The sequence below is a fragment of the Brachyistius frenatus genome, unplaced genomic scaffold, assembly GCF_029030835.1.
Source record: "Brachyistius frenatus isolate BFR_SWC_R1_liver_20210118 unplaced genomic scaffold, ASM2903083v1 Contig_107, whole genome shotgun sequence".
In the NCBI taxonomy this organism is placed as follows: Eukaryota; Metazoa; Chordata; class Actinopteri; family Embiotocidae; genus Brachyistius; species Brachyistius frenatus.
Window position 1 is genome coordinate 67,501 of NW_027210706.1, and position 19,644 is coordinate 87,144.

The 19,644-nt window shown below is 44.2% G+C and overlaps 3 protein-coding genes across 6 annotated transcripts in view; 2 read left to right on the top strand and 1 right to left on the bottom strand.

Annotated features, from left to right (window-relative positions):
* The window catches only part of psd2 (pleckstrin and Sec7 domain containing 2), a 34,355-nt gene extending 32,614 nt beyond the window's left edge, over positions 1–1,741 (top strand). For both annotated transcript variants that reach the window (XM_069712141.1, XM_069712142.1), the window contains exon 15: positions 1–1,741. This exon is cut by the window's left edge and continues 1,347 nt beyond it. The gene's annotated coding sequence lies outside the window, so the exon portion shown is untranslated.
* Positions 1,742–8,905: 7,164 nt separating this feature from the next.
* On the bottom strand, positions 8,906–13,366 carry LOC138628887 (transcriptional activator protein Pur-alpha-like). Its single transcript, XM_069712210.1, has one exon. It carries the CDS (start codon positions 13,268–13,270, stop codon positions 12,428–12,430), a length of 843 nt encoding a protein of 280 aa, XP_069568311.1. The 5' UTR covers positions 13,271–13,366; the 3' UTR covers positions 8,906–12,427.
* Positions 13,367–17,346: 3,980 nt separating this feature from the next.
* Positions 17,347–19,644, top strand: part of LOC138628846 (pro-neuregulin-2, membrane-bound isoform-like) — a 54,207-nt gene continuing 51,909 nt past the window's right edge. For all 3 annotated transcript variants that reach the window (XM_069712145.1, XM_069712144.1, XM_069712146.1), the window contains exon 1: positions 17,347–18,397. In XM_069712145.1, the coding sequence (XP_069568246.1) occupies positions 17,986–18,397 (412 nt within the window). In that variant the 5' untranslated portion in view covers positions 17,347–17,985. The remainder of the gene's footprint in view (positions 18,398–19,644) is intronic.

Genomic DNA, 19,644 nt, shown 5'->3' on the forward strand with positions numbered 1-19,644 from the left:
GTGAGTTCACTGAGCTGCCAGAAGTGATGTGTAACAATAGTCCTGCATGGCTGGGTGTGAGGTTTCTGAAGAAATGAAGGGAAGAACAGGAACGTGTGGGAGGGAGGCATACAGTACGAGTGGGTCATGGTGTGTGTGTGTGTGTGTGTGTGTGTGTGTGTGTGTGTGTGTGTGTGTGTGTGTGTGTGTGTGTGTGTGTGTGTGTGTGTGTGTGTGTGTGTGTGTGTGTGTGTGTTGGAATGCTTTTTAAAGTGGTTCCAGTGGAGATGTTAAAGCTGTAGGCAACAGGAAGAAGTAAATATAGCAGTGTCATGGTATTAAATGAGGGATTTCTTGAGCATGTTTGGTGAGAACCAATGAAACGGCCTTCTGCTGAATAAGACTGCCATCACAATCAGGCCTGGGTCTTCTAAAAGCATCTTCATTCGGCAGCCGTTATCCTTGTGATGAAAGATGTTCCTTTACCTCTATCTGTTCTCTGCTCTGATTTATCACGTTACATGGACCTATTGTAGTCGTCTTTGCCTGGTACAAGACTTGCTAGTCCTGGTGTGTCCCTTCCACGGCCATCCCTCCCATTAGATGATGTTTTTGGGAAAGCAGGCCCTGGTTTATTTCAGACTGTCTGGCTGATTGCAGGGTGTAGCAGTAGGACTGCTCCAGCTTGGTGTGTTAAGTCAGAAAACCTGTCGGCATACTGAGATGGAGAAGGGGAACGAGTCCACCAGCAAAGTAGCCATCAAAACACCCTGATGTGGGTGAGGAAGAGAAAGAGGAGGAGGATGAGGAGAGACTTGTTTTCCAAGAAGAGGAGACTGCTTTGGCTTTCTTAGTATGACGCGTCTGCCAGTCAAGAACCGGCAAACGGACATCCGGCACACGTCTTCTCAGACCGAGGAAAACAACAACACATGAAGCCTGGTTCTGGAAGGAGGACTTGTGTGGAGATGTGGTGGTACCGCTGTTTGTGAGCACCTTAATTGATCCTAACTCCCCCATCTCACACACACACACACACACACACACACACACACACACACACACACACACACACACACACACACACACAGACACACGCGCGCGCGCACGCGTTCTCTTTCCGTATATTTTGCTTATGACACAACTGTAGATCGGTAATTTCAGCGTCTCCTCACTCAGCCCGAGAGGCACAGCAGCATGTTGACATAATGAGAGTTGTGGATGTTGACAGTATGAATATTTATATATTTGGCTCTGGAACCGGCACTTCTGCCGCTTCGTGTATCATATTTATAGAGGCTGATGGGATCTGGGATCCTTTTTGGGAACTCGGCTGGAAACTGGAATCCTGGAACCTGAGTCTTGTTCAGACCAAGACGCTGAAACGGAGCTTTCAGAGAGCAAGTACCATTTTCTAAAGCTGTATTGTTAGATAAATAACTGCTTTCTTACAGGGAGACTTCCCCTTATAGTCACTTTGGCTGTTGTGCTAACCATTGTTTCCCAATGTTCTAGGGTAGGCCTGTGCTGTAATATAGGATTGTGAGAAAAAAAAAAAAAAAATGTTGATTGTTATGTTTTATTTAAAAAAAAAAAAAAAAAAAAAAAGAAGATAACTTTGGCACTTTGATGTCAGCATTGGAATCTGTCTTTTTGTTTGTTTCGTTTGTATATCAGAACTTTTTGACAGGATGCTCATACCATGTAAAGGACATATTTACTGAATATTTAGTCTGTGCTTCATAAAGTAAGCTTTTATACAGATGGTTGTGGTTGTAATTTATTCATCTCTTAAAGAGTTTACAGCAGTTTTCTAATTTGTGTGCCACTGACATATTTGATACTCTGTAGACATGAATATTACTGTGTAATATTTTGAACAGCTTTTGTTCAGGATTAGCATCATCATTTTCACGAGTGGTAAATCACTTGTTCAGTGGATGCATATTAATATGTTTAGCCTGCAGTTGAGAGCTAAATTTGAAAGCAGCTGTTAACTAGACCAAAAACTGTGAGCCTGAACGTCCCTATCGGTCACAGACAAACTGTCAGTTACCAAAAACATACAGTATCATCCCGTCTTGGAACAAGTCATTGTCGAGTGTGACGTTTAAGTTCAAGTTCGCAAAATAAGCTCAGCGTGACATTTGATGTCTGCTGCACGTGAACGAGTCGAGCGGCGCTCGGTGTGTCACACCGCTGTATCATCTCCATCTTTTTTTTTAATGAGTCAAATCTAAAGTTAAACGACACCACCTTCGTGACCTCCTACATCTGCAGGCATGGTGGAGAAGTTCAGCTACAACTTTCTGAGAAATGCTGATTGCATTTGTAAACTAACGTGGTGATACGGGCTGCTGTTACAGACCATAGTCACAGACAGACAGTGTATGATCTGTTTTGACTGTGAAACAACTGACTTATAATATCCAAAACGTTTGGTACATAACCAAACCTAATACTGACACTTGCTGACACTTTATTGAAGCTAATTGAAGGGACTGTTGTCAGCTTTTACTTTTTGGGGTGGTCATCACAAGTTCAATATTGAATTTACCACGATATCACTATGGACAATGCCAAGCCTTTTGGGATGTGGTAACTTAAAAATGTATAAAGTATAGCATTTTATCTGGGTAGAATGAATAGTCCTGTTCAGTTGTCAACATATGAGGACATTATGCTTTTGAGAATTTTGTTTTAATCCTTTTGCTTAAAAAAAAAAAAATGACATTTAATATTTGGAAATATATCACCAATTTGGTAAAATCTAAGTTAGCAATATATCCACCCTGATATAATTCCCCCAGAATTATCTTTTACTGTGATTTATGGTGGAACAGGTTTAATAATGAGACTTTTTTGGAAGTAATATACAGAGCATCTTGAAAGTATTCACAGCGCTTCACTTTTTCCACATTTTGTTATATTACAGCCTTATTCCAAAATGGATTAAATTCATTTTTTTCCCTCAAAATTATACACACAATATCCCATAATGATAACGTGAAATAAACAATTTTGAAATTTTTGCAAATCTATTAAAAATCAAAAATGAAAAAAATCACATGTACATAAGTATTCACAGCCTTTGCCATGACACTCAAAATTGATCTCAGGTGCATCCTGTTTCCACTGATCATCCTTGAGATGTTTCTACAACTTGATTGGCGTCCACCTGGTAAATTCAGTTGATTGGACATGATTTGGAAAGACACACACCGTCTATATAAGGTCCCACAGTTGACAGTGCATGTTAGAGCACAAACCAAGCCATGAAGTCCAAAGAATTGTCTGTAGACCTCCAAGACAGGATTGTATCGAGGCACAGATCTGGGGAAAGAAAAATGTCTGCAGCATTGAAGGATGAGCACAGTGGCCTCCATCATCTGTAAATGGAAGAAGTTTGGAACCACCAGGACTCTTCCTAGAGTCGGCCGCCCGGCCAAACTGAGCAATCGGGGGAGAAGGGCCTTCATCAGGCAGGTGACCAAGAACCCGATGGTCACTCTGACAGAGCTCCAACGTTGCTCTGTGAAGAAAGGAGAACCTTCCAGAAGGACAACCATCTCTGCAGCACTCCACCAAGCAGGCCTGTATGGTAGAGTGGACAGACGGAAGCCACTCCTCAGTAAAAGGCTCATGACAGCCCACCTGGAGTTTACCAAAAGGCACCTGAAGGACTGTCAGACCATGAGAAACTAAATTCTCTGGTCTGATGAAACAAATATTGAACTCTTTGGCCTGAATGTCAAGCGTCATGTTTGGAGGAAACCAGGCACCGCTCATCACCTGGCCAATACCATCTCTACGGTGAAGCATGGTGGTGGGAGACTAGTCAGGATGGAGGGAAAGATGAATGCAGCAATGTACAGAGACATCCTTGATGAAAACCCTCTCCAGAGCGCTCTGGACCTCAGACTGGGGCGAAGGTTCATCTTCCAACAGGACAACGACCCGAAGCACACAGCCAAGATAACAAAGGAATGGCTTTGGGACAACTCTGTGAATGTCTTTGAGAGGCCCAGGCAGAGCCCAGACTTGAACCTGATTGAACATCTCTGGAGAGATCTGAAAATGGCTGTGCACCGACACTCCCCATCCAACCTGATGGAGCTTGAGAGGTCCTGCAAAGAAGAACGGGAGAAACTGCCCAAGAATAGGAGACAAGCTTGTAGCATCGTACTCAAAAAGACTTGAGGCTGTAATTTCTGCCAAAGGTGCTTCAACAAAGTATTGAGCAAAGGCTGTGAATACTTATGTACGTGTTATATTTTCATTCTTTATTTTTTAATAGATTTGCAAACATTTTAAACAAACTATTTTCACTTTGTCATTATGGGATATTGCGTGTAGAATTTTGAGGAAAAAAATGAATTTAATCCATTTTGGAATAAAACTGTAACAACAAAATGTGTAAAAAGTGAAGCGCTGTGAATACTTTCCGGATGTACTGTAACATGATAAGTCACAATGGAAAGAATAAGATCTATGTGTGGGCCTGCAAGGAAAAGGTTGTTTTTTTTTTAATTTAAAAAGGCAGAAGGTTAGTGTAGCACCATTGGCCAGAATATTAAAACCTTTTTTCTGGGAAGTATTTTTAAAAAGTGTGCAGGGTAACAGAATTTGACAACAGAATAAATATTTAATCAAGAGACACAAGCCACAGATTGTATACAAAAGTGGACATAGTTTCCAGGTCTGAAAAGAGAAGAAGTGCCTTAAAATACAGATAAACTAAAACCAACCGGAATCAACTTCTACTGAAATATTCGTTCAAGATGTTTTTTTTGGTGTCATTTGCTAAATGTTGTCTTTCTGACCAGTTCTGAAAATAATTGCTTAATCAATTAGATATTAGGCATCAGGAAGAGGTATGTTTGGGGGCATGTCTGGGTGCTCATCCATTCCTGAATCCTCCTTAGTCCGTCCAAATATGGTCACTTCTGGCTCCAAAAACGCAAGATGGCGATGGACACAGGCGAAGTGGCTGACATCATGGTGGGTTTGCATTTATTACCACCTAATCCGTGCCAGAGTGAACAATATTCAACATATATGGAGACACTGCATGCCTTGTTTAAAGATAACAAACTGGAAAAGAAGTATTTTAAAGTTTGAGAAAATATTCGAAGCTCCAGAAACTGCCGGCAGAGTGCAGCGATACCTGACTGAACACAAAACTAAGGTAAGATTTTACTTTCAAACAATATTTTTAACTGAATGGCTTCACAGATGAGGACTGACTGAGGAGTTTGGGAAATTCATCAATTCTCTACAGACTATTAAAGAGCAGGACAAAGCTAAACCACAGTGTGATGCAGGTCAGAAACATTAGCTTCAGGTCACCGCAGACATTTAGATTTTTTTTTTATAGAAGGAGTATTTACTTATTCTACTAACAGTGGCTGTGTTTGGTTTCCGTGCCACAGAAAGGCAAAGTGAAATTCAGTCGGAATGAGTTTCATTAATAAGGCCTGTACTTGTTTCATGCTTATCGCTTCAGTTTGGATAAAGTTACCCACAATGCAACTCAAACTGCGGGCAGATCAATGAGAGATTCAGGTGTGTTTTGGTAGTAGCAGCTGATGCACATGGCTTGTGCCTCATGAATGTTTGTGCAGCTACAGCTGAGCTTAAAGGGAACAGCGTGCTTCTGCTGTCAAAATAACCCCAACTATCTTGTTGGCCTCGTGCTCGGGCCAATACGTAAACCCCAAAATATTCACATCTAATTTGACATTCAGTTCCCCGTTGACTAATTGCATTGATTTGATAAAGCACAAATGGCTGCAAAAGGGCCACACAATTCAGAAAAGAAGGGACAATGTTTTTTTATTAAATATATTTTGAAAAATATTTAAGCTATAACTTCCAAACGGCTGTATATCACTACTCTCCTATTACCTGTTTAAAACCGGCCTGTTATGTGTCTGACATGTCACTCCTTATAACTTGTTTACTTCAGCAATTAATTCCTCCAAAACACATCTGCTTAATATCGAGCTGTGTCTAGTTAATACAAGTAACTCCAGTAAAATGTCGTTATTGTTAGAAGAAATGCCACTTTAGCTCTTAAACTTCCACCGGTTTTAAGATGTTGTTTACAATAGCTGAGATTTTAACGTGAAGTTCCCTCAGTTTACTTTTTCACTGCTTTTGGTGCTTATTGCAAACTGAATAATCCTCACCCGGGTGATAACAGTTAAAACTGCTCTGTGAACAGTGGTCCCTCTTTCCTACGGGGGCAACAGTCCGGTACTTTACCTTTGATTTTCCACGTGAAAGTCAAAAGTGTAAAAGGTGATCTTCAGGAGCAACCCGACGGCCGAATGGTTCGAGCGATTACAGCGTGGGCTTGAACATCTTTAGCAGCGGACCTTTGCTATCTGTCACTCCTCTGCTCCTTTCCTGTCCGTCTCAACCGCTCTCTTTCTAAATATAAGCAAAATGTTAAAAACAGCAACAACAAAATTGGATCTTTGCATCCATTCAACGTAGTTTACCCTCCTGTTGTTTCCATTCGTACACAAAGAAGCTTCCAGTGGACAGCTGATGGGGAGTCACGTGTTTTAAAGTTTTAAATAATGTTGGATTTATATATGCTAATCAATACGCCTGCAGTGTGTGTCTGAACAGGCCCAATTTACTTAGAAAAAGAATGACGATTTTAACGGTGATTCTTGATGGTATTCAGTCGATGGCTACAGTTTGTTTTGATTTATTGAGCCCTGCACTGCTAACGTTGGCCGACTGTAGTGTTGAGACAGTTGTGCAGAGACAGGGACATGTGAGATGACATTTTATTGCGCGATTAGTCATTTTTCAGACAACAAGGCTCCCCAACATTAAAACAAACAGCAATGTACAAAACAGCACACCTTTTTTTTTTTTTTTTGCCATCAACGGAAATTTAATAAGGTAGTGAGAGTACATAACAGAAAGTAATGAAGTGTAAGGACGCGAGTTCTGATGATGTTGAGATGTATAGAATGAGCTTGATGTCAAAGCCAAAGTAAGCACCATCGTCATGTAGTCAGGAAAGGCCATATTTCAGTCAGAAATATTCTTGAATGGGTGAGGAGAGGTTAAACATGATACAAGAGGGTTGTTATCACAGTTTTCAGACATTTTTACCAACTAAAAAAAGAACAATATCGGTGTAGCACTACTTTATCATGCAATTTACTTTAGTAAACCTTCTGACACACAGACAAAATATACTTCAATAAGTTTAACTCAATACATCTCTGTCCAGCAATAGTCACAAAGCCTGTAATTTATACTCTTAAATGTGAGATCCCTATCAAAAATAATATGCAGATTTTTATTTTTCTTAACATATCTAAAGTGCAAGTATTTATCCATTTTTATTCAATGCTTTCTGTAAGTATAAAATACAAAGGAAAAAAACAGCAATATGTTTTTCCTGTTTACATGTTATATTTTTCTGAAAGGAGGAGCATCATATATAACAAACCATATATATATATATATATATACACACACACACACACACACACACACCACAGATAAAATATTTTTGAAAGATACAACATATTATCTCATATGGGGATGGTAAAGGGATTTAGACCAAACGGTGACATGGGATATGTTCATTGTGCATTGACCCCACCCCTTAAAATCCAGGATCCGTTTCATCTTCAATACATCGTAATCTTTAGAACTATACACAACAGTAGCCTATACAGTCTGCAGACAGGATGGACCCTACGACTTGGTGCGTGTGCAAACAGAAGACGTGCTGAATGAGCTCCTCTGTCAGTGGTTTGTGATGAGTCATATAGTGCTTGGCTTTGACCAGAGGCTGCGATTGGCTGCGTGATTAACCAGGAACTCTGAATGGTCCGAAACAGTAGACAGGAGGAACAAGCAGTCAAAGCACCCACAGCCGGAGCCATCCTAGCAATCGCAGTTACATGCAACAAGTAGCCACTGCTGCACTTTGGAGCTATGTGTACTATTGAACTTTTCTTGTTTCCATCAGTCGGTATGTGTAAGGAATGGTCAGGTTAACTTTAGTTTGAACAAGAAAAAAGAAGCTCTTTCAATCAAATTTGACAAATGAACACTGCACTTGTAAATGATCAAAAGGCAGGATAACGTCATGAGCGGGGATTGCTAGGATGGCAACCCGTTTTCATAAATCAAAACATCATTCTCATCAATACTAACAGCTTCAGTGCACCGTCACTCATGTACACTGAGTTTAGCCAGAGCCACCGAGGACAGCACGTTACAGAAAACAAGACAAAAAGCATCTGCCTACCATTTTGCATTTGCATCCCAGAAATGGATGACCGTGTAATGTGGGCACAACATGGCTGCAAGGTCACACCAGGTTTTGCTGTGATACTGGGTGAGTTCTCGAATAATGAGAAATCCGATTTGATCGCTCCGTTTTCTGCAAACGCACACGTGCCCCCTTCCTCTGTAACGCACACAGAGCTGCGACCCAAAAGGGACGAGTCATGTTTCACAACGGCATCACTCTGCACTGAAAACACAACTGACCCAGAAGCACCATTACAGTCGGTAACAAAACAAGACAAGACAACACGTCTTTTAATCGTCAAAAAAATGTGTGCGTTTTACGGAGTGAGGCATTCACAAAGGGAACTTTATGAGCAGGTTCAGGCTCTCCTTATATTTGGCCATTAGAGAAAAGAGAAAAAGAGAAAGGAAGTGTTGTATTTCCAGTCTTCATGTAGCATGAGCCTCCTAGAGGCCTAATCAAGCTAAAGCTAGAACACTTTGGGGAATAAGTGCTGCATCACGACAGAGAGTTCAGACTCTTGTTGAACTCGAGTTGAACTCTGGTTGACCTCAGATGTGCTTAGCTGAGCACATAGTCATGTGTGGCTTGTACACGAGTTCACTGGAAACTGTTTCTTTTTTTTATATATATATATATATAATTCACAGGGCAGTGTGAGGAAATATGGTCATCTCTGCAAGAGTGGAAAGAGATTCCCTGTTCTTCTACAAAACAGAGAGAAAAGTCCTAACTGGCTCTGTCCCGCAGCCGGGTCAGAGGGTCTCGGCAGGCTGCTGCTGGTAAGCCCCTACAGTGCAGTGCCAGGCTTCATCGGGCCTTTCACCATCACTCTGAGACAAACTCGGGCTAAAAAGTCCTGCGTGGAACAGATGGGATTTTCTAGAACGTTTTTCTGGGCTCCGTCACGACAGGCACGAGCAGTCCAACACGGATCGACTGTTTAAAGTCAGGATTCAACACGACTCCCGATACACAGGAGTGTTCTGGGGAATCCTGCCTCAGCTATCCCACACGTGTGGTAGGCCCGGCCTGTAACTGCATTAGCCACTTTTATCCAGCCGAGGCCTGTAAAGCTGCAATCCATTCAGTCTGTTTCCCCTTCATGCCAGCTAGGTGGCACGCCACTCTGACAGGGCCTGTGACCAGGCTCTGTTGTATTAGTGGTTGCAGGCCAACCTGCTTTAAATAAACCTGATTGGTGAACTCAATACTTGGAGGACATTGATTGTTAAGTAGAGCTTTAATGTAAGCCTAAAGGTCAGTCGGGTCAAAAAGAAGGAATGGACTGCATGTCCTAAATGACGCATTCAAACAACTCTTGCTGCACAGACAATGAGCAGGGCCTCTTTTATGTTCTGAAGCCTGAGCTGGGAAAGAGAAGCAGATCTGAGATCAGAGTCTGCCCACATCAGAGAGAAGGATTGTGATCCTCATTGTAAAAACAACAACAAACTCCTCTGTCCTACGGGTCTGCTGTGACCGATCACTATCGCCCAGCTCAAGTGAAACTGCAGAAAAAGCCAGTCAAATCGTAGTTCACCTGCGACCGGCGGTCCCAGGCAAGAGAGGGGTCGCACTCGGGCTCCAAACACACAGTTTCCTGGCGTCTAATGACACAAGGCCTTGTGCACTTCTAGACACCATTCAAAATACTTTCGAGGCCTCCCAAACACTCAGATAGCAACAAGAGGCCTCAACAGGGGGAGACTGTATGTGTGTGAGTGTGTCAGCCACCCCTGGACTAAAGGCCCGAGATACTATTCAGCTTGAGTGTAGGCTGCTGCAGAGGGGTTGACATGGAGACGGTCTGAGGTCGTTGACAGTCCGTGTTGTGTGTGTGTGTTCGGAGAGGAATGAGGAGGGAAATGGTTTTTCTCTGGGGTGACTCTGTAGGGGGGACGTAAAAACACCCGAACTAGTTTACGCGCACTGAGAGACGGACAAGGCAGCCTACTGGTTTACAGAATGTGACAGGAAAAACACCTCACTGCTAGTCTGACTTTTTTTTTTCACTTTGAGCAAGTGCTTAAGAAGAAAGTCTTCACATTTCGGAAATATAATGCAGATGCATCAACCTCATCATCATGCTTTCAAATATCTACTGATCACATAGCCTATACATTTTTTTTCGTCTTTTAATAGTCTATACACGTGATACAATGCCACGATTGGCACGTACACAATATTGCACACTAACATGAAATGTCCTACACTCGTCAGTGGCTTCGTCTCTGGCTGGGAGGGAGAAACCCGACACGTTGTGGACAACATAATGTGGAGAGAAGAAGAAGAAGAAGAAGAAGAAAACAATAAAAGAGCATCAGAATACCAATAATGCAAAAGTGACATATTCTGAGCGGCGAGGCCCCCAAGGAGGGATCGAGGGGCTGTAGCACCATAAAGAGATAGATACTGCGTCGGCCCTGCACTGATAGGCCTCTACATCCGCTGGACTGCACTCAGACTGACTGCATGGGACCGGCCGGCTGGCCCGCCTGGCTGGCTGACTGCCTGGCTCTTTAACAGCATCCATCTCAGCTCTGACAAATAGCCTCATCCAGCCGCTCCTGTTTTTGTTTTTTGTTGTCGCTGTTTTTCTTTTCAATATCTTGGTGCATATGGTGTGCAAAGCCACCCGTAACATCTCCAGTTTAAACTCCACGCTCACAGTCAGCACGGCCACGGGCAGCACGTCCCGGGTCGTTCTCCGGTTCGACTCTGCGAGGGGCCACTCAGCCAGGGGTGCTGCTATAGGGATTCTGGGCTCCGGGGTGCCATAATTTAGTGAGCCCCCACCCCTCCCACCTCGCAACCGGGGCCTTTCTACCCTACGCCACAGTTGGGCCCCCCCCCTAAGCTCCCAGCAGCCTTTCAGCTTACTTTTGGTGTTGCCATGCATGCTCCATGCACTGCAGGGGTGCGAATCCCACAGCCCTGGTGAGTATATATTTCTGCCTACATAACAGCACTCGTAAATGAAAACATACAGCGGTCGAGGTCACAGACCATCCACGTGAGAACACGTAAACGAGTGGAGTGTATAAGGCACGGGTCGTAATGACGTCAGAGAGGATGCGTTGCCTCGCCGCGCGCTGCGCCGACGCGTCTTTTTTTTTGTTTTTGTTTCCGCGCCTCGCGCTCCCACAAGTGGACCTTTTTCTTTTGCATCCCCCACCCCCCCAGAGGAAAATACAACAAAGTAACAAAGAAAAAGATTTAACCCACAGAAAACGTGGGTATCTTAATAAGGATTTTTTTTTTTTTTTTTTTTTTAACATCTGATTCACAAAATCATAATTAGTACATCTAAGTTAGCACTTTTTTCATTTAAGTTTATATGGACATGGTGCAAGAGGGTTGATATTCAATAGAGTAGCTCCGAGAGATTTATCTCATTGGTTTGAGGCGCACAAAATAGGCTATTTAGTTTTGAGTCTCAACCTTTCCATAATGGCGCGATAGAAATACTTTCATTAGCAGACTATGTTTTAGGTCAAATTAAAGACTAAAGCCTACTTTGCCAACTTCTTTTCAAAACATGAGCCTACACGCATGCTGACAGGTGTTTACAGGCCTGTAGTGCTGTGTTCTGCAGTTCATACACTTTTAGAGCGCTTTCATATTTATTCTGCGTACCTTTATAATAAACTATACATCTGGTATCAGATTTTGGTTTCATAAAGTCCATAATATATTCTCTTTGTGCTGATGTCAAATATTCGTTCTACATGAAGACTGTCATTTTATATAATAGACCTCTGGTTTTACTTTGATTAAATCTTAGCATTTTACCAGTTTGAAAACATTTAAACATTTTTTTTTTTTCGAAATAGCTTTGATGTGTGCAAAATCTGTCGTTGATAGAGATATAAACACTCTGTTCATTGTCATTTAAATCAAGTAGGAAACAGTTCATATCTTACAGTTCAATCCTTGATAGCAGCGGCTTACTGTTACATGGGTGGTAAGTGGGGTGACATCCAGTAAAATGAGCGAGGAGACAGCAGAGGTGCTGCCATGTCTGTGGAGGTTGTGTGTGTGGGGTGATTCCCTTGGAAATTCTCTTTCTAATTTACAGTTAAAAGTCTCGTTTTCTCTCAGAGTTCAGTTTGTCTTGGTTGTTTCATTTCAGCTCTCCTAAAATCCGCGTCAGTCTTCGTCGCCGTCATCGCCGAGCGGGCCCTCAGGTAGTAGTTCGGAGGCCCGTTTCTCTCTACTCCTCTCCTGGATCTTCCTCATCTCCTCCGCATATTTACAGAAGGTGTTTCCGAATTTGGACCACACTTTGCAGGGAACTGTAATGGAGTTCCGGTACGTGGGCTTCACCTCACTAACCCGCATGAAGACCCCGTACTTATTGGAACCCACGTCAAAGAAGAAGCGCTTGTTGTCGACCGTGAGAGAGGTGCCCTCCGGGAGCTCCGCCGGCTCCTCGTCCACGCCGTAGTCGTCGATGAGTTTGGCCAAAGCGTCGCGGAACTCGATGAGACCCTGGGCCGGCAGAGCGATGGTCTGGCCTTGCGCGCTTCCCAATCCGGGCCCCCGATTAACGGTCTGTCGGATCCTCAGGAACCGCCCCCTCTGGTTTTCTTTCAGATCCATGTAATATTTCCGATTCTCCCGCACCAGGAATTCGCTCTTGAGCGCCCGCCGGGGTTCATCCTGCACCACGTCCGGGTTGCTCGGGCCCAGCTGGGCGTAATGTTCGATAAAGTCCCCGAGATAATCGCGGAACTCCACGGCAACCGACATGGAGAGAGTGAGGCGGCTCTTGTTTCCCCCAGCCCCGACCTCGGCTATCTTTAGGAAGCGGCCTTTAACATTCTGCTTCACGTCAAGGTAGAAGCGCTTGTTCTGGATGTCGACGCGCTTTGAGGCGAGCTCCTCGGTGTCGTGCTGCAGCCGGGACATGGCGCCCATCGCACCCTGGGGCAGCGTGCCGGGGCCTGCGGTGGGCCCTCCGTGGTCACTGCCACTGTCTCTGTCCGCCATGATGCTGCCTCCCTGCTTTACCTTCCACCGTCTCCCTCTGCCTGCTGCAACCTCGACTGCCCGTCAAACCACTCCGCCGCTCTATCGCGAGACGAGAGGAGGAGAGGAGGAAAAAACGAAAGTAACTGTAGTCTGTGTCACTGTAGTACTCCGAGCGGGCTGCGTTCAAGACACTCGCGCTGTTTGAGCAACGGTTCAAACTATTTTCATTTCAGCCTTTAATGTAGCCGTATATTGCAACTGAAAGTTAACCCCCACCCGCGTGAGCCTAAGACACTGCAGTAATATCAAAGATAGGTGGAGAGATATATACATAGATGGTTGTAAAGACCGATAGATAGACAGACAGACAGACAGACAGACAGACAGATAGATAGATAGATAGATAGATAGATAGATAGATAGATAGATAGATAGATAGATAGATAGATAGATAGATAGATAGATAGATAGATAGATAGATAGATAGATAGATAGATAGATAGATAGATAGATAGATAGATAGATAGATAGATAGATAGATAGATAGATAAATGACTAGATAGATTACTTCCCTTCAAAGTTTATAAAGATTACACTTGTTTGTACACGGTGTAAAACACAATAAGGGCGGAGCACGGACAAAGTCACAGCAGGTGGGCGTTGGTTCGGGTGTTTGGGCACCATGGACAGTTGTTTGGGGCTTTCAGCACCACGGACAGCGAACCCACACAAGTCCCGGTGGAAGGAGAGAACGGGGTGCAACAGATATTTCTGAATGAGCAGCAGCTGATGGCATGCGTGGGAGTCTGACGGGGGCTGATCCACTGTGAAGCATCATGAATCATTACCTTGTGATTGGACTTGTGTGTCACTGTTTGTCAATGGGAATCTGCTGAAGGCTTTGAGGGGGTTTATCAGTGCAAACTGGCAAAAAGACAACTTTCTAAATACGTGTATCTTGGACAATTAGTCAGGAATAAGAAGCTGAAGTAATTCCTATTAATCTGCGTGAATCTCAACATTTCGGATTCAGGCCGTGTATGTACAACCGCAGTGGTACAAAAACATCGAAATTTATATTCAGTTCGGAGAATAAAACAGAAATATTTATCGTGTTGTATTAAACAATATATGTGATGTGGATTTAGTATAGGCCGACTCACTCATCTCAGTTTACAGTTGCTGATTGACAGAAAATGATTTGGCAGCTACAGTATTTCATAATCGGTTAATATAAAAAGGTTTGCAATGAAATAGTTCTAAACATTTGTTGGTACATTTCTCGATGTGTCGATTTGCTGCTTTTCTCTGTTGTTTGCTTGAAAAGCCTTCGATTTTAGATTGCCTTGGAAAAATTATTTGAACATGTGAGCATGGGCGTTTGACATTTTTCATTTCATTTTTTTGACTTTTTGTAAACACAAAATGTTGATTAATAAACAGCTGATTATCTCGTTAGTAATGAAAAATTGTTATAACAAAGCCTTTCCGGTGATTTTGCCCGTCACTTGAGCATCATGTTCAAAAATTTTTTTTTAAATTGGAAATTCAACTGGATCCTTGCTATTAAACGTCCTAACAGCAGTAAGAACAAACCTGTGAGTTTTATGAGGATTTTGAGCAGCAGCTTTAATCAGCGATGCAGACCTCAAGTAGAAGAATGATGTGGGAGTCTTGATGGGGGATTGGAGAGCTGTGGAATAATAATAATAATAATGTCAACAGACCAAATCTGAAAAAGGACAACCACCATGCTTTAACAGTAAACTTTAAATCATTGACGTTAGGTGTAGACTCCCTTTGAAATACGCCAAAACAAAGCAAGAAAGTCACTGTAAAGTCTGCAGCAGCATAAGGAAAAGTTCATATGTTGGCAAAAAATAAATAACATTTTTCTTTTTTAATCAGATAAGTTAGTGAAGTGCATTTTTCAGAAGCATGGACAGCAGACAGTGGGTATAAAAACAGGTGGGATTTGAGTTCACCTGGGAGTATTGCTGTTGATGAAGAAAAATTAGGAAAAGAGGGCTGCTGAGAAGAAATCTGTGTCAAGTGTACCAAAACATCTTCCGTCAGTTTATAATAACTGTAACAAAAAGGACCGGTGTGTCACGAGATATTCTAGTAGCCTGGGCAGTGTGTGTACCATGACAGGAAAGTTCAAGTGACCTCACTAACACCCTGCTGAAAGGGTGATGCCTCACCTAAAGTGCCCCCTCTCATAAGTCGCTCAGGTTCGGTTTGAGTATCAGGGGAACCGGGGAGGCCATCGGTGGCACAGTCAGCAGGAATCGTTTTCTTTACTCCCCTTCGCTTTGTCAACAAATGATTTGCTTTCGAGGCTAATTTAGAAAATCTTAAATTGTGTGCGACCTCTGTGAATGGGGGCTCTAATGAATGCATGAGTGGTTGAAGAAATGAAAGAGAGACAGATAGGTGAATGGGTGGGCAGAGAAAGGAAGAGGTGGGGTTTGATCACAGGACAGACCATCCACTGAAGCGCTTTATTTCCCTCCGAAATGTTGTGATGATATCCGAGCTGGGGAAGCAATTCCAGTAATTTGGTTCCATCATCAGTTGACTAATCGAATATAAAACCTGCATGATTATTTCTTATATCTTATACGTATTTGTTAATTTTTGTTTTCATATTGTGGGCTCTTTTTGTTTTTTTCTTCCTGCTGTGATGACCGAATTTCCCCACTGTGGGATTAATAAAGTCAATCTTATCTTATTTTATCTTATCTTAAAAGCATCTTGGAACACAGAGCACATAGGACTCAAAATGTACTTTTACTTTCCTGTAAAAGAGATTTACTTCTTGGATCTCAAGTTCATACAGGCCTTTGAAAAAGATGCATGTGGTGAGGAGATAGGCATTCACTGCAGCAATGGCCTTCAGTCCATATGGGGTAGCATGTGATCAGTCTGTGGGGACAACACTAAACCTGTCAAGTCTTTCAGCACCATGGACAGAGACCGGTCCCTGATATGACCCTGCTGGCGGTGAAACGGGGTATGAGGCCATGATGTAGTTACATACTCTGATGAAATGGCCCCTCGTACATTTTCTTTATCATCTCCGTCATCCATAGTAAAAAAGACATGTCCACACATGTCCTATATGACATTATATTTTACCCCTCGTTCAGGATGGACAATGAGAGGGTTTCTGACCTCTAACGAAGGACGCACAGTTCCTGACTGGGAGGCAAAGGCGAATCTTATGAATGGCTGGCCTGATGGTAAAACGGAGAGGGAGGCAGGGACTGGTAGGGGTAGCTACTTGTTGTCAACATAAAAAGACTCATTTCATTGGTGGAGACGTGTTCAGTGAAAAAGTGGTTTTATTTGCTGTATCTGAGCCGGACCGGTAAAATATTTGGGTAGAATGTATCTCCTCCATAAAGCCCGCAGTTTGTGGTAACTGTTGCTACCACGTGTTGCCACAGAGTCGTTTAACTTCAGTATCCCGAGGCAATATTTGTGAACTGCAATGACTCGCAAAAGAGTGTGGAAAATGTCAGGTTTTGGGTGCAGCTCTGAGCGCGCAGTGAGCGGATATATCTGAGGGCATTTATAACTGAAGTCTCGAAATTCCCTGCTCGCTTCGCCATGCTAAGGAATCCATTCAGAGAATTTCGCAGCGTTAGTCATCGCAACAACTATCCGCAGTGTGTGTAGTAGTCGCTTATAGCCTCCCTTGCACCTCTTGCACTGGAGATCCACAGTGGGCGCCTTGCAGGGCTTGGCTACAGACGCACTCTAAGCCGTGTGTCTGTGCACTTCGTGCGTGATTTCTCTTGCACCCACTTGCAGAGGTTTAACACAGTCGACCGGCATGGTCACATGCCGGTGGGGTCCGTGGCGGTGGGCGGGTGGGTGCCCGGGTCATTAGGGTGTTTGCGCAGGACGTGGCGAGCCGACGCCAGTGACCGGGCAGGTGATGTTTGCTCACGTAAGCTGCTCGCGTTTGATGAGGGGCGCAGGGGACGCGGCTGGAGGGTGCGCGCTACTGTTGCAACGCCTCACCGGATAACCACTGCTATCTTATCCTGTCCGTTTGTTCCTGCTCGGTTTTTGTTCTCTTTTTTTTTTTTTTTTTTTTTAAATTTTGCTTACCGACTAACGGATTTGCAAAAGTGGGACTCTTGACAATCGAAATAAGTGGATAAGGGACCCGACATTGCCTGTACGTGTGCGTGGAGTGCGTATCATATCTTGTGATTCCCCTGTACGCGCAAGCCGCTTTTTTCCTTCCAGAGAGGCAATGCGCCCACCCATGCGATGCTAGCCTATTAGCTGGAGAGAGAGAGAGAGAGAGAGAGAGAGAGAGAGAGAGAGAGAGAGAGGGGTGGGGGGGAGAAGGGAGAGACAGAGAGAGAGAGAGAGGTTTCAGCCCTGGATTCGAGAGGAAGCTAATTTACGAGTCTTGTTTTGCCTTTCAGGAAAAGGGGAGATACGAGGGGGAGGGTGGTTGGTGAAGGAGAATGCAGCAATCACATTTTTAAGCATGCAGAAGCGGGCAGTTTCCGGTTCCTAGGCTGGTGTGTCCCCCCATCCGACGCCAGCAGCCGTATGGGGAAAGCAGCGGCAGACACAGATGGCATGGACACTTCCACAAGGTCTGCCGCTCTGCCCTGCCTGCTCTGCCGGAGCCCGTTCGCCGCCGTCTCTCTCTTCCAGCTCGCTCCGCCGCCCAGCAGCACTGCAGCACAGCACAGGCTGACGGCATGAGGCTTGATCCAGTGCATTTCTCCATGCTGGTCATCGGGGTCTCCTTCGCCTGTTACGCCCCGAGTCTCAACTCCCTCCAGGACCAGGCGTATAGATCAGCCGTGGTCATCGAGGGCGAGGTGCGCTCCTCCCCGGAGAACGTCTCCTCCCGGGAGCCCTACAGTGTGAATGTCAAAGTGCTGGATGTGTGGCCCGTCAACAGCGGCGGCCTCGAGAGGGAGCAGCTCGTGACCGTCGGGGACTTCGGTTCCGAGGCCCCGTGCACCACGGTGGAGAAGGACCACAGATATATCTTTTTCATGGACCCGACCGCCGAGCCCTTGGTATTCAAGGCATCGTACGCCCCTGTGGACGCCAGCGAGCCGGAGCTGAAGAAGGATGTGGAGAGAGTGTTGTGTGAGGACTGCGGTAAGTTTAAGGCTTTTCCATTATACCTGCCATACACTCACAACGCACATAAGGGCCACTGGAGCTGTCACGCTGATGTAAGGAGACATACACCACTCTCTGGCTGCGCGTGCACGTGTGTAGTCCATACAGTATGTCAGCGTGCATTCACGTATGCATGCGCGCGAGCCGATTGACACTTCAATCCTCCATAACCCGGTCACCCATAATGAAATGAGAAGCGTGTCAGGAAATGTGTGTGCTCGTCGTGTTATCTGCGTGCGCGCGTGTGTGTGTGTGTGTGTGTGAGTGAAAAGGAGAGATGGTTAAATCTCCGGGTTAAAGCGGCGCTAAACCGGGGTGAAGCCAAAAAACAGCTTCCTCTTCCAGAAAACTTGTGGAGCCCGGATCCCAGCAAGATCTGCATCATCACATCATTACAGAGAAGTAGCCTACATGTAGAGTCTTAAGGTGGAACACGGGCAAAGCCAAAGGCAGCAGCTCCTGTGTGTGTGTGTGTGTGTGTGTGTGTGTGTGTGTGTGTGTGTGTGTGTGTGTGTGTGTGTGTGTGTGTGTGTGTGTGTGTGTGTGTGTGTGTGTGTGATGGCAATCAGGGACGGCAACCTTGTCTTGAAATAACCTCCTTTCCAAACTTTGTCTTGTTGCCTTCAGCCGCTGTTAGCCGTCAAATCTGGTGTGTTTTATGTCCGAAGTTGTGGCAAAATCCTGCCAGTGCCCGTGTTGACTGCAGTGACAGGATGTGAGTGGTGGTAACACCTCAAATCTCTAAACTTGTTGTCAGCTTATACCATTTATATCAAGAAATGTGCTTCTGTAAATCAAATGACAGAAACTGTTGTAGCACCTCCTGGTTTTTAAAACAGATAATTCACAAAAACTGGATGCAGCGTTCAGGAAGGCAGAAGAGTCGGTTTAACCAGGATGGGTTTTACTTGAAAGCAACAATCTGTACTTGGCACTAGAGCAAAAGGTGTTTTAAGATGATGGTTGTGCACTTTTTGCCTTCATTTCTCTTATATGTCAAAGGTTATTCAGAATTTAGGTCAGCTCTTTATCTCAATTAACACACGAATGACGTTTTAGACTGAGATTTATGCACATTGTATATTATTCAATCTGCTAGTTGCAAAGGCTCTTGACTCTCAATAGTTCCTATAAAACAACATTGACTTCTTAAAGATAAATTATGATCCGCTCCTCCTGTGTTCTCATCATTGAAATGCTACACTGCCTTTAAGAACATGTAA

Excerpts from the sequence above, each read along its gene's own strand:
- LOC138628887 (XM_069712210.1), bottom strand. The coding sequence starts at position 13,270 with ATGGCGGACAGAGACAGTGGCAGTGACCACGGAGGGCCCACCGCAGGC.